At 45.8% G+C, this 13689-nt stretch overlaps 2 protein-coding genes across 2 annotated transcripts; one reads left to right on the forward strand and one right to left on the reverse strand.

The window, feature by feature from the left end:
* Positions 1–162: 162 nt before the first annotated feature.
* LOC130404938 (E3 ubiquitin-protein ligase TRIM39-like) lies at positions 163–2794 on the reverse strand. Its single transcript, XM_056609887.1, has 5 exons — positions 2520–2794; positions 1988–2366; positions 1254–1487; positions 865–970; positions 163–761 (listed from the first exon to the last, which is right to left on the reverse strand). The coding sequence occupies exons 1-5, from the start codon at positions 2792–2794 to the stop codon at positions 163–165; spliced, it is 1593 nt and encodes a 530-aa protein (XP_056465862.1).
* Positions 2795–5345: 2551 nt separating this feature from the next.
* On the forward strand, positions 5346–12343 carry eif3s6ip (eukaryotic translation initiation factor 3, subunit 6 interacting protein). Its single transcript, XM_056608942.1, has 15 exons — positions 5346–5520; positions 6182–6221; positions 6318–6528; positions 6645–6724; positions 6947–7008; positions 7130–7199; positions 7297–7370; positions 7479–7650; positions 8027–8181; positions 8531–8701; positions 9931–10064; positions 10678–10851; positions 11472–11661; positions 11838–11918; positions 12100–12343. Exons 1-15 carry the CDS (start codon positions 5488–5490, stop codon positions 12223–12225), a joined length of 1773 nt encoding a protein of 590 aa, XP_056464917.1. The 5' UTR covers positions 5346–5487; the 3' UTR covers positions 12226–12343.
* Positions 12344–13689: the final 1346 nt, after the last annotated feature.

The following is a 13689-nucleotide window of genomic DNA, read 5'->3' on the forward strand; positions in this document are numbered from 1 at the left end:
AATGAACAATAGGGTATCAAGTAACCTATGAACATGCAATTGGTCTATAGAGCATGGTGAATAGATCAATTGGACTTAGTGTTGTCTCAGTGTTGTCGGTTAAAATGGTGGTAGTTGAACCACCCCTTATAACATCCTAAATGGTGACATTGAACAAGTTCCTCAGCCTTCATTCTCATCTGCGTATACGTTCCGGTCACTGGCGTCTCCGAGGCAAAACAGGCTGAGGGGCTGGCGGTTGACTCCGTTCACGTTGATACAAGGGTTGAACACGGGGAAGAGCGCCTCTGTGCCCTCCACGCGGTAACTCTCCAGCAGAGCCAGCATGTCGGCATCGTAGAAGGACAGCTCCCCCTGCTGGAGGTCGGCCAAAACGCCCAGCTTTCGGAGCGTCTTCCCTGGAACCGACAGCGGCTTTTCAAGGTTATCGTGGCACGACAGGTACTTCCCGTCTCCGTGGTAGATGCACCATGACAACGTGTCTCCCTTCACACCCGCGAGGGAGGCCTCGTCCTGCTTACTGGCCGGCCCCGTGGTCGCACCAATCAGCCAATAGGGTTTGTCCTGGATGATGACCTCCCAGTAGTGCCGGCCGGCTGTGAATCCCTCCTGGGCCAACACGCTGTACATGCAGTCGTAAGGCGTGAGAGCATTCTGGGTCTCATGGGGAGGTTGTCTGCGCCAGAACACCTGTTTCCTGTCCTGGGACACCTCCAGTCTGGGATGGGCCGTCTCCACGTCCAAAGAGGGGGAACACAGACCTGCAGATGAGACAAATGCTGACACCACCGCCGCTATGGGCGGGTGTACACAGGTGAGCCAGGGGACATGGAGCGATGATCGGGATTTGAGGGCGATACTAACGGGACCACAAGCGAGGGAAGTGTGGGGACAAGGCCACCGAGAGGTCGTCAACCAGCCTCTCCGCCGTCCTCATCCTCTGGGGGTCACACAGGTATCCGTCCACGCCCTGGATGGGTGGCAGATCCAGAGGGTTGCTACGACGACAAGATACACCATATACATCAGTGACAATCCGATGAGCTGTAAACAAAAGTTGCAGGGTTGAGGTGATGGAGAGAGAAGCCTGAACGAAATACACTCACCCTAGAGCTTGTTCTGTGATCCTCTGTTAAAAACAAGCAGAAAACGTTTTGTCATTAGCTCGGCAGTGGAAGATCAGTGGAAGATCCCGATGAAAAAAGCATAGTACAATAAGCTCGAAAACAGATGTTCCAGGAGTTATGGTCCACCTGTAGAAAGGTCAGGTTGTTGGTTTCCTGCAGCAGCTGTCTGCTCTGGGCCCGGAGGCCGTCGGCCTCTTGGATCAGGGTCTCCATGGCGACCCTCTGCGTCTCCAGCCACTCCGTGGTGTATCTCTCCTCCGCGTCGATGATCTGCATCATGAGTCGCTCGTCTCCGTCCAAGACGGCTCGGATCCTGCCGTACTTGTCCGAGATTCTCTCCCGGAAATCTGCAGCCGAATCCTGACAAACAAACATAAAAACAAACAAACAACAAAACAACGACAGTGATGATTTGGACCGTGTGGAATCAGGGGGTTGGTATTTTGTCTTTAACGTTGCATGCATTGTACCATTGTACCATTGTCTGTGTGTACAGCATCTCCAAGTCCTTGATAGCATGCTCTGCTTCACTTTTCCTCTCCAGCAGTTGACTCATAGTGGCCTCAAGCATGTTCTAAGAAAAAGATGCAGCAGAATTTTAATCAGTCGCCAGTCAAAAAAGGGATAAGCCATTACAAGCCATTTTAAAATAGCCCCTTTGGTGACATCACATATGTCCAGAGTCCACTGAGATGTATGATAGATAGATAAACCAAGAAGGCTACCTGAAGGACTGACCAAGTCGTAGACCTATGTCACTATAGGGTTCGATTTAGTCGAGTTGTAATGACTTGTAATGGCTTATCCACATCACACCTGGTGCTAAAAAAGAACCCCCTTTACGGGGATCCTGGCCTCACTTTCAGGTCCGAGCAGGCCTCCTGGAGCTGGACGGCTCGGTGGTTCTTGTGCGAGCCGACCAGGACGCACAGACAGCACACAGGGACGCGGTCCTGCATGCAGAAGAGCTTCAGCTCCGAACGGTGCTCCCTGCACTTCAGGGACATGGGGTCCCCCGTCACGCCCACCACGGTGTGCTCCCGCAGTGCTGCCCTCTGCTGGTGCAGCAGAGCGTGCGCGCGGCACAGCGAGGCGTCACAGGTGAGGCAGGTGCTGACGGCGACCGACCCCGCCGCCTCGATGCAGTGGTCACAGCCGATGGGCGGAGACGGTGGCGCCGATCCGCCGGGCGGTCCATGCGGCTGGCTCACCGTCGCGGTGCCGTTACAGGCCTGTGGACTGTGAGAGAGATTTCGTTATGAAACACTGATGCAATGCTTTCTTTTGTTCCCACTACATGACCGTTCCTCTAACACACTTTTGATTTTATTTGACACAGAAACATCCACCGGTTTGACAGTTTTGTAGCGGGGGTTTCGCTTTGTAACCTACCGGCTCCTGTTTGATTCACTGCTGCCTTGGTTGCAGCCGTTGCAGGCCTGGTCCTTCACCTGGCTCTGCAGGTCTGTGTTCACCTCCAGAGGGACCCTGGAGGGGAAGATGATCTGACACTCTGGGCAGAAAAACGGCCCCTCCTCGGACACATCTGTGTTCCACACCGCCCGGATGCAGGTGAGGCAGAAGTTGTGGGCGCAGGGGAGCGACACAGGGTCCATGAAGAGGTCCTGGCAGATAGGACACTTGAGGGAGATCTCCACTGTCCCCATGGCTCTGCTTGGAGCTGCTTCCCCAGGTCCTGTTTGTTGTGCTGCTGGCTGGCCGGCTCATGAATAACTGATGGGTTTGTTTCACAAAGCACAACACTACGACTCACGTGCCCTCAGTATCGTGTTACTAAAGATGACCGGGGGGTTGCGTTTTACCTCCACCTTACAATTTAGGAATTTAGGAAGAAAGATGATGGCTGAAAATGTTTGAAGAATGAGTAAACATAAACGTAGTTGGTTATTAAACCTTCTGGGAAGGTCCTAGTCTGTCAAAGCTTAAATATTTGTACAATTCAAAAACATATGCCCACATCAGCTACTGACTATGAGCCACCACTGGGAATAATCCAATGAATTATGAATGATGTTATAGTTTTGTAAATGTTCAACGTTTATTAAAGATGGATGGCAATTCATTTGTAACCCTAACCTCCTTCACCATTTTGAAGTATACTACAAACATTTCGCACAGTAATGGTTGTGTCTGTATGTATATATATATATATATATATATATATATATATATATATATATATATATATATATATTTTTTTTTTTTCATATATATATATATTTTCATATATATATACAGGGACGCGGGAAGTGGGGGTGCTCAGGGTGCTGCAGCACCCCCCCCCCTGGCGGCCTCTGGCTGTAACTGCAAGTTAGAAGGTCTTCTGAACAAATCAATACTTTTTTTATTTTTTTTATTTTATCATACAACATGATTTTTCATTAAATTATTGACATCCACCCTTTTTATAATATTTATAATATTATCATTTCATTTTATTTAGAACATTGTCTGAGTAGGCTGACGTAGGCTATGACGCACAACGCAGAACTGTCGATAGCTGAATATCGTACTATGCTGATTTTACATAAGCATGTTGGTGTTCAACATCTGTTGTAGAGAACATTCTAAAACTGGTGTAAAATGTTGCTGCCATATTAATAGACACGTTGAATGTTATCGTTATGATTCTGGAATCCCGCACGTAAACTGGTTGGCAAAAAAAGAGCAAAGACGGACGGTTCACTTGACGGAGAAACTGTCACTTTCCTCATATCAGACAACTCGTATCTCTGGATGAAAATGAAGGCTTTCTTTTATTGTCACTTTCCTTTTAAACCTTTAGAAATAACCTCCTGAATCCTTGTTATAACGCTGTGTATAATCCTGGACCGCAAACAGCTTGTCGGCATGTTGTTAGTGTGTGAAATTCAGCACAGTATCAGCCGAGTTGACTCTAATTTTCACATTGTTTACTTGCTGACGATTGTGAATAACAGTGGCTAGTTGGCAGAACTCTTTTTACACACCAGTAGAGTGTTTTTCAGAGCGGAGCCCTGAATGTGACGTCACCCGTCATCTCGTCTCTGTAAACAATGGATGTTGCGCAGCATTTATTATGACGTCATTATATAGACTCTCTCTCAGCACCCCCCCCCCCCCCTTGGACTGACTTCCCGCGTCCCTGGTGTTACCCTCTATGTTTTATTCGATACATTTCGACAGTGTTACCCCTTATGGGTTTTTCATGACGACAGATAAAAAACGACAGGTTTTTTTACGTTTCATTTGATAAAAACGACAGTGTTACCCCTTGTGTTTTTTTCCCATGATGAATGATGAAAAACAACAGTGTTACCCCTTATATTCTATTTGACAAAGACAACAGTGTAACCCCTTGTGTTTTTTCATGACAACCAATAAAAAACAACAGTGTTACCCCTTATGTTTTTATTCATGACGACTAATAAAAAACAAGTGTTACCCCTTATGTTTTTTTTCATGACGATCAATAAAAAAAGGAACAGTGTTACCCTCTATGTTTTAATTGATAAATATCAACAGTGTTACCCCTTGTGTTTTTTTTCATGAAGACCAAAGACAAACAACAGTGTCACCCCCTATGTTTTATTTGATAAATATCAACAGTGTTACCCCTTATATTTATTTCATTTTTTTTGCGGGGATCCGAACATGAGCTGTTTAGAGCGTTAACCTCTGAACTTAACAATGCACCATCAAGAAAACGGATAACGTCATCACAAAGGTTATTCTTGACTGTAAAATTCGCATGAAATAGAGACATGGGTCTTCCAACAGATGACATCAACCAGACTTTAACCCCGGTCACCAGGGGGTTAGGCAGAGTAAACCCCACTGCACCACTGAGGCGATGACAATATACAATAATCAATCGTCAACAAAGAGGACATACATGACATTAAAATGTATGTGTGTATTTCTATTATTTCCCTTATGTTTTTTTTCATGACGACCAATAAAAAACAATAAAAACTGGTGTAAAATGTTGCTGCCATATTAATAGGCACGTTGAATGTTGAATGTGTGATTCTGGAATCCCGCACGTAAACTGGTTGGCAAAAAAAGAGCAAAGACGGGCGGTTCACTTGACGGAGAAACTGTCACTTTACTGGCTGCAGCGTGTTGCCAGATTGGGCGGGAAATCTGGCCCAATATGGCAACACTGCATGGACCACAGGTCGGCGCTGCTGGCGGCATTCGAGGCATGCTACGATCCCACAATGCAACACTCTGGTGTAAACTCATCCGAGCCTCAGCCTCTTTCCGGTTCCTTTCAGTCGCCCGGCGCTAGTTGCGTGGTTATTCTCCTCACCGTTGACACCGATCATCTGGACAATACTGGAGTAATAGAGTCATCATGTCCTACCACGACGAGGAAGAGACCCCTGCGGTATATCTATTTTTTCATTCGTTTAATATACGGACACGGATCACCGTTTAGGTGGATAAAAACGATAGACTTGATAGCTAGCTCGTTAGCCTAGCCACCAGAGCATAATACAGTAGCTAGCATACGGTCTGTGAGGATGTGAGGATAAACGTTCTGTGAGGATGATGAACGGTCTTTGAGCTGATGGGAATATAGTACATCTTTTCAGATCCTGTTCGTTAAATGTTAACTGGAATGCAATTATACAGGGCTTTTCTAACGAGTGGCCACTCAAAGCGCTTTACAATTATTGATTGACATTCACCCATTCATGCGCACGTTCACACACCGAAGGCGGTGTCAACCATGCAAGGCTACGGCCAGCTCGTCGGGAGCAGTAATAGGGTGAGGTGTCCTGCACAGGGACACCTCGACACGCCAGGGGGAGCTGGGATTGAACTAGTAACCTTCCTGTTACCAGCCAACCCGCTCTACCTCCCGAGCCAAAAGCAGCCCTGTTGTGTTTAATCGTATGAGTGACTCGTTTAAGGGCCATTTGTGTAAACAATGAGTGCCCAAGTAAGCTAGACCAGAATGCAATAGAAATAGAATATCCAAGGGATGGTGGTTTATTACTTTGACAGATCATTGACTAATTACAGCCTGTTTTATTTTTCTACAGTACGACCCCTATGACTACGACACACAGGGTACTCACACAGGTCAGTAAACACATTCTCAACTTAATTGAGTACCCAAAAGCAAGTTTTTATTTTGTGGCACGTTATACTTATGGTCGGACTACGTTTCCATTGCAGGGGACCCTAAAGCAGATCTGGCTTATGAGAGGCAGTACGAGCAACAGACCTACAGCGTCATCCCCGAGGTGATCAAGAACTTCCTCCAGTATTTCCACAAAACCACCACAGACCTCATCGATCAGAAGGTGTACGAGCTTCAGGCCAACCGCGTGTCCAGTGAGAGCATCGAGCAGAAGATCTACGAGATACAAGATGTCTATGAGAACAGGTATATACCCATTAAACATCTTTCCTGGAATCATGGCTGATTGTCTTATCATCAGCGTTGAGGCTCTCTGATGCTGATGGTTAACTCATCTCCTACCTTTTCCCCGACCCCGCCAGTTGGAACAAGCTGACGGATCGCTTCTTCAAGACTTCCCCCTGGCCCGAAGCTGAGGCCATTGCTTCTCTCGTGGGCAATGGTGACGAGATTAATCTTTATAATCGCACACATTGAATGTTGTTCATGTCCAATGGCTTATTTGTTGAAATCCTTAGTAGTAAAACTTTCAGCAAGCATGCAGAAAAAAATTACGTAAGAAGTCTCGTCAGCCAAATCGGTTTTAAATGTATCTTCACATTATGTGTGTAGGCTTGTGACTCAAAGCTAGCACTGTTAAATAATTTTCCACCTCATCCTTCAGATGCCGTCTTCATCATCCTGTATAAGGAGTTGTACTACAGACACATCTACGCCAAAGTCAGCGTGAGTGACCACTTTTTGCGACTCACCTCACCTCGTATGATACCCGTAGCTAAAATTGAGAGGGCATCCATGTACCATGCCTGTAAACTAACATCACTACATCAATTATCTTTTTCTCTAGGGCGGACCCACTCTGGACCAGAGATTTGAGTCATATTACAATTACTGCAACCTCTTCAACTACATTTTGAGTAAGTTAACATGGGTTTTCCCATACCGTTCATGAACCAATGGCAGTGTTGTTTTATGATGTGGTTCCAGTGAATTAAAGGTCTGTGTGTTATGCAGATGCCGATGGCCCCGCCCCTCTGGAGCTTCCCAACCAGTGGCTTTGGGACATCATCGATGAGTTTATTTATCAGGTATACCTCTTTTTATACTATTGTTATTGCGAATATATTTAGTTTTTTTTATATTTAGTTTTTTTCAAGGGAGTTTTGTGAAACGCTCCGTTTCCATTCTCTCAACAGTTCCAGTCGTTCAGCCAGTACCGCTGCAAGACGGCCAAGAAGTCAGAGGAAGAGATTGAGTTCCTGAGGAGCAACCCCAAGATCTGGAACGTCCACAGCGTCCTCAACGTTCTCCACTCGCTGGTGGACAAGAGTAACATCAACGGCCAGCTGGAGGTCTACACCAGTGGAGGTAAAGACCGCTCTTGAATATACTTGGTGTGTCATTTCCATTTAGATAGAGATGCTCATAGGAAACCTTTCTAGATGTTCGAATTGAATAAATGCAGCGGTTGGGTCAGGACATAGCTTTTCAAAAAGTGAAGTGCGGAGGTAAAGGTAGCTTGCCTTCAGTGATATTTGAGTCTGTCAAAGATCAACATTAGCTGTCAATCATGTAAACTACATTGAACACACACACTCAGTCACTCACACAATCAAACACACACGCATGCACGCGCGCGCTAAATATAGAATTATTTGAACCATCGTTAACCCAATTTGGGAGTCAACGACACTACATCTTTCCTTCAGTGTGACCTTGATGTTTGTGTGTTTTCCGGGGACAGGCGACCCAGAGAGTGTGGCCGGGGAGTACGGGCGCCACTCCCTCTACAAGATGCTGGGCTACTTCAGCCTGGTGGGGCTGCTGAGGCTCCACTCCCTCCTGGGGGATTACTACCAGGCCATCAAGGTCCTGGAGAACATTGAGCTCAACAAGAAGGTAGAGCCCAAGCCCCTGTCTGAAGGGCCTCACCCATCTACCATACGTGTCACAGCCTCCCCCTTATCGCCTCACCCTCTTACGCATTATTTTTATGCTGTACATCCTTGCACTTAATAGTACTTAGGATCATGCAGTATCTTATCCTAGCTATCTTTGTTGTATAAAGGGAATGGGTTAACCTAACAATTGTTAGTGCTTGGCAGCTGTTTCTATGAACATCCTTACTGTACCGACAGCGATATATTGTTGTTTCTTTCTTCTGATAAATGTACTCATTCTTAGTAGCTTTGAATAAAATCATCTGCTAAATGTAATGTAAATGTCATCTCCTGTTTCTCCTCCCCAGAGTATGTACTCGCGTGTGCCCGAGTGCCAGATCACCACCTACTACTATGTGGGCTTCGCCTACCTGATGATGAGGAGGTACCAGGACGCCATCCGTGTGTTCGCCAACATTCTGCTGTACATCCAGAGGACCAGGAACATGTTCCAGAGGTCCACGTACAAATACGAGATGGTCAGTGTTTACCACTGCTGCTGCGTGGTGGCAAGGCTTTTGGATTTAAAGGGGTGATATTAGGTCACAAAGTGATAGTGTAGCCTAACAATTGTTAGTGCTTGGCACTTCTCTAAAACATCCTTGCTGTACGGCCAGCGATATGTTGTTGTTTCTCTTTCTTCTGACATATGTATTTATTTTAAGTCCCTTTGGATAAAAGCGTCTCCTAAATGGGATCAGCCATTACAAGCCGTTTGAAAATCTGTCCTTTCCTGCGTTTTAGTGACATCAGAATAAGTGATGAATAATAATAACTGAATAATAATAAGCTAATCACACTCGATAGCATAACATCCCCCCTTTAAGTCTCGAGTTTAATCTTTTTAAAATGTTTATGTAAACATGGGTATATATATGTATATATATATTTTTAATAATGCAGTACAAAATGCCAGTGTATTGTCAGATGTTTGTAGAACCAACTACAGGTACTCAAGAGTAGGGCCCGACCGATTCATCGGCCTGCCGATTTAATCGGCCGATTATAGCCTTTTTGAAAATAATCGACATCTGCCAAAAAGACGCCGATTACAACCGATTATTATTATTATTATTATTTTTTTTTATTTTTTTTGAAATGTTATTGCGCTTAGTATCCTGCAGATTGCGCTCCTACTCGCCTTGCTAACTAACAACTTTAGCTGGAGTAAAAAAGAGGAGATTGAATTTTACCGTACAACATGAAAGCATGCTCGCTCAGGCAGCTGCGCGCTCACCTCACCAATGTACACAAGACGCGTTGTTTGAGCATGTTGTGCCTGATTTTCTTTAGGTCCCAGGCCATGTTAATTTGTTATACTGTAGACTCTAACGGTGAGACCATACTGCTCAGCACGCACATGTTAGTCACTGCTCACGAGCGCAGCACATTGGGAGTTAGTTATTTATTTTACATTTTACATTACACTCATTTTTGACTGTAAATGTATTCTAAAACACTCAAAGCTTCTGCATTCAATTCACATGTTCGTCAAAAGTGTTTAAAGTATATTTAAGGTATCAATAACTACGTTTTATAGCCTTTTTTTTTTTTTTTTTTAATCGGCCGATTAAATCGTAATCGTAATTTTTCTCTGAAAATAATCGCCATCGGCACTCAAAAATCAATATCGGTCGGGCCCTACAAAAAAAAAAAAAAAAAGGCAGTCTGGATGATTCTGAACATGGCTGTCCGTCCGTCCCCTCAGATCAACAAGCAGAACGAGCAGATGCACGGCCTGCTGGCCATCGCCCTCACCATGTACCCCATGCGAATCGACGAGAGCATTCACACCCAGCTCAGGGAGAAGTACGGAGACAAGATGCTGCGCATGCAGAAGGGGTGAGGAGGCCACTCATCACACACAGGGTGAAGCCATCACGTCTTCAGGCCTCGTCTGAACTCTATAGCTTGTCTATGTGGTTGTATCATTAGAGATGTTATTATACCTTTTTTATTTTCCTTCCATATACCGATTCTGATTCCTGAATTTAAGTATCGGCCGATACCGAGTATATTCCGACGCAGCATCTAGCATTATAACTACTGATGGCACTTGTTCTTATTGAAGGGTTCTTTTACGATGACAGCGATGTAAAGTCGGTTCCCTTACTGTCAAAAATAAAATCAGAACTAGATCATTAACATTTCTAACCTATTATTCTAGCAATATATTTGTATTCTTGTAATTTAACGTCCAAGCATCCGTGTATTCCGTCTTCCGAAGACGCGTTTCCCATTCCGACTTTCCAGCTCCAACCGTTAACATATGCAGCATAACTCTGTAGTGTTTGATATGTGGCCTTCCTTTAATTACAAATGGTATATTACTATAATATTGATTGTTTTTGGTGTTTCCCAGCCTCACCTGTAGGTGGCATTAAAGAAGACGGAGTTAGAATCCTAAAACATGAACAATGTGTTCTAACAGCGCCTTTGTCCTTGTCCTCCCCAGAGACCTGCAGGTGTTTGAGGAGCAGTTCAGCTTCGCCTGCCCCAAGTTCCTGTCACCGGTGGTGCCCAACTACGACAACGTGCACCCCAACTACCACAAGGAGCCCTTCCAGCAGCAGCTCAAGGTGTTCGCTGAGGAGGTCCAGCAGCAGGCCCAGCTGTCCACCATCCGCAGGTAGGGGGCGCTGACTCCCCACACTGCTATGATGATTGTGGTGTTTCAGTCAAACTGGGCTGTTGCCGTCAGACTGGGGTGTCGGCATTAAACTGTGGCGTTGCCATTCAACGTTTCCATCGGCTCTTGTAATCAAATGGGATATTGGCACTTGCGGTGCAAAATTAACGTGGTGTTTTAATATGCAACCCTGAATTTTCGTTTGCGAAATGGTCCCATTTATCCGCCAGGGGACAGCTGTTACTTTAAGACCTCAGGCCTCCTCGCTTCACTCTTATTCAGTTTACTGAATTCATTGAATGACACTGAGGTGTCGGCTTAGCTCAGGAGGTAGAGCAGTTGTCTTGTAACCGAAAGGTTGCTAGTTCGATCCTCAGCTCAGTGTTGTTGTGTCCCTGAGCAAGACACTTAACCCTAACTGCTCCTGACGAGCTGGCTGTCGCCTTGCATGGTTGACTCTTCCGTCGGTGTGTCAATGTGTGTCTTAACGGATGTAAGTCGCTTTGGATAAAAGCGTCTGCTAAATGCCCTAATAGTAATTGATTGAGCCCCTGGTTGGCGTTATAGTGGGGAGGTGAACCACACCCATGTATAACAGTTTTTGTGTGTGCTTGCCTCAGCTTCCTGAAGCTGTACACCACCATGCCAGTGGCCAAGCTGGCGGGCTTCCTGGACATGTCGGAGCAGGAGTTCCGCATCCAGCTGCTGGTCTTCAAGCACAAGATGAAGAACCTGGTGTGGACCAGCGGCATCTCCGCCCTGGACGGAGAGTTCCAGTCTGCCTCCGAGGTGGACTTCTACATCGACAAGGTGTGTGTTTGGGTTCAGCCAGGGCAAATGTCTCTATGAACATCCTTACAGTGCCAACAGCGCTAGATGGTTGTTTCTCTTTCTTCTGACAAATGTACTTATTCTGAGTAGCTGTGTGTATGTTTTTTGAATGCACTGTTTAACACTGTTTTTCCCTCCTTGATGTTTGCCTCCAGGACATGATCCACATCGCTGACACCAAGGTCGCCCGGCGCTATGGAGACTTCTTCATCAGACAGATCCACAAGTTTGAGGAAGTAAGTGGATCTACTTGTACTGGTCATTAAAGCAGCACTATGAGCCTCCCCCACTTTGTTACTGGTACTCTACTCTAAACCAGTACCGTGAGCCTCCCTAGTGTTGGTGCTTGTACTGGTACTGTTAACCTCCCATGTGTTGGTGCCAGCATGGCGGTTAACGTCTCCCTTCTCTCTGCAGTTGAACAGGACCCTGAAGAAGATGGCCGCCGGTGGGACCACCACGGCCGCTGCCACCACCACTACCGCCGCCGTCGCCGTAGTCGCAGCCACTGCCACAATAGCAGGGACCGCCACGGCCCGGTGAGGGTAGAGAGACCCTCGGAGAGACCACCACGGAGAACACCACGCCTGATTGATAAATCGCTTTTCTATCCCAGTTGAAAACCAATAAAATATAGAGGTGTGCTGGTAATCAATTGTCTTGATTTATTTCCACTCTCACCCCGGTTCGACCCCGCTAAAATCTCGATTCACTGAGTATTTACGTTAATTTGTTTGGAGACCAGCGTTTTATTCAGTTATTTACGATAGATTGCATATTTGTGCTTTTATCTGTGCTACAACATGCTCTCTCTCTCTCGATTGACCCAAGTCTCCGCAAGTTGCATATTTATTTTATTACATCTTCAAACAACATTTGCCAACACAAATTCCACGGGCCTGGGGGACAATGATTGAAAAAAAAAAAAGAAGGTACAAAATGGGGGTTATAAAACACCACCAGTGGGCAACCGACGCTTTACACAGGCCGACCCGACAACACGATCACCGTAGCACAATGTACACACTCCAAACATCCACAACTGATCTCAACAGTTTTGGTAAGCCAGCATTTTCTTCCAAAAATATTTTTTAATCCTGTTACACTTTCTTTTTTATATTTTCTATCAAATAAAAAAATAAAGCAAAAACTGCTCATTTTGAGCATTGATTATTTTACACCAGCAGGTGGCAGTGTTTTTCTTTTAGTGAACATAGGGCCTTCTCCAGAGTTAGTTGTTTACCCCAGGTCGGTACAGGGCTTAAATCTTTTTTTGCTGTGGCCCATCTTCACATTATCTTGTCCATGTATTTTTTCATTAAGAGATCAAGTCTCTCAAGCAACAGTGAGTGGTCTCCTTGAACACCATTGGTTGATTCTGTCCAATAGAACGCAGGCGTGGCTAATGGCAGAATCTGTCTAACCCTGGCCCCCTGCTGAAGAATCGTCCTTCTCAACAGGACTTGACATCACTTAGGTTTACATCGGAGCCTCTTGGTACGAAACAAAGAACGCGATCGAGAAACCGTTATTGTGTATAGTTCTGAGCGTTGATCTGAAACATCGGCTCCTTTTTATCGACATGTAGTCCTCGCATCCACAGGTGTTCAATAATGATTGTTTCCTCATATCAATTAAAAAAATCTAAAGATTTGTGTGACTGTCCGACCCCTTGAATGGCCATTCGCTGGTGCGCCTGTGCTACCGTCTGTGTGTCTGCATGCTTGCGTGAGTGTGTGCCGTCCGAAAGATCGAGTGGGGACGTTAAGAGATGGAGCGCCATGGAGACCGTCTTGCGTTGATCGCTTAGCAACATCGGGTTCAGCTTCCTGTCCGTCTCCTGCTGGGCTGTGTCTCCGGGTCGAAACCGTGAGCCAAGTAGCCACAGTAACCACCAACTGAACCGTCTGACGTCTTCAAGTGGCACCACAAGTTAAGCATCAAACTCACTCCCTGCCTCCCCTCTGCCTCCCCTCTTCCTCCCCTTTGCCTCCCCTCTTCCTCCAA

Source organism: Gadus chalcogrammus, chromosome 15 (assembly GCF_026213295.1).
Source record: "Gadus chalcogrammus isolate NIFS_2021 chromosome 15, NIFS_Gcha_1.0, whole genome shotgun sequence".
NCBI classification, from domain to species: Eukaryota; Metazoa; Chordata; class Actinopteri; order Gadiformes; family Gadidae; genus Gadus; species Gadus chalcogrammus.

What these genes read in the sequence shown, in the direction of transcription:
- LOC130404938 (XM_056609887.1), bottom strand. Translation starts at nt 2,794, where the DNA reads ATGGGGACAGTGGAGATCTCCCTCAAGTGTCCTATCTGCCAGGACCTC. An exon ending in AGTGAATCAAACAGGAGCCG is followed by an intron (nt 2,367 to 2,519) that starts GTAGGTTACAAA and finishes TCTCTCTCACAG; the next exon opens with TCCACAGGCCTGTAACGGCA. An exon ending in AGGCCTGCTCGGACCTGAAA is followed by an intron (nt 1,488 to 1,987) that starts GTGAGGCCAGGA and finishes TTTGTTTGTCAG; the next exon opens with GATTCGGCTGCAGATTTCCG.
- eif3s6ip (XM_056608942.1), top strand. Translation starts at nt 5,488, where the DNA reads ATGTCCTACCACGACGAGGAAGAGACCCCTGCG. An exon ending in CACACAGGGTACTCACACAG is followed by an intron (nt 6,222 to 6,317) that starts GTCAGTAAACAC and finishes TTTCCATTGCAG; the next exon opens with GGGACCCTAAAGCAGATCTG. An exon ending in CCTCTTCAACTACATTTTGA is followed by an intron (nt 7,200 to 7,296) that starts GTAAGTTAACAT and finishes TGTGTTATGCAG; the next exon opens with ATGCCGATGGCCCCGCCCCT.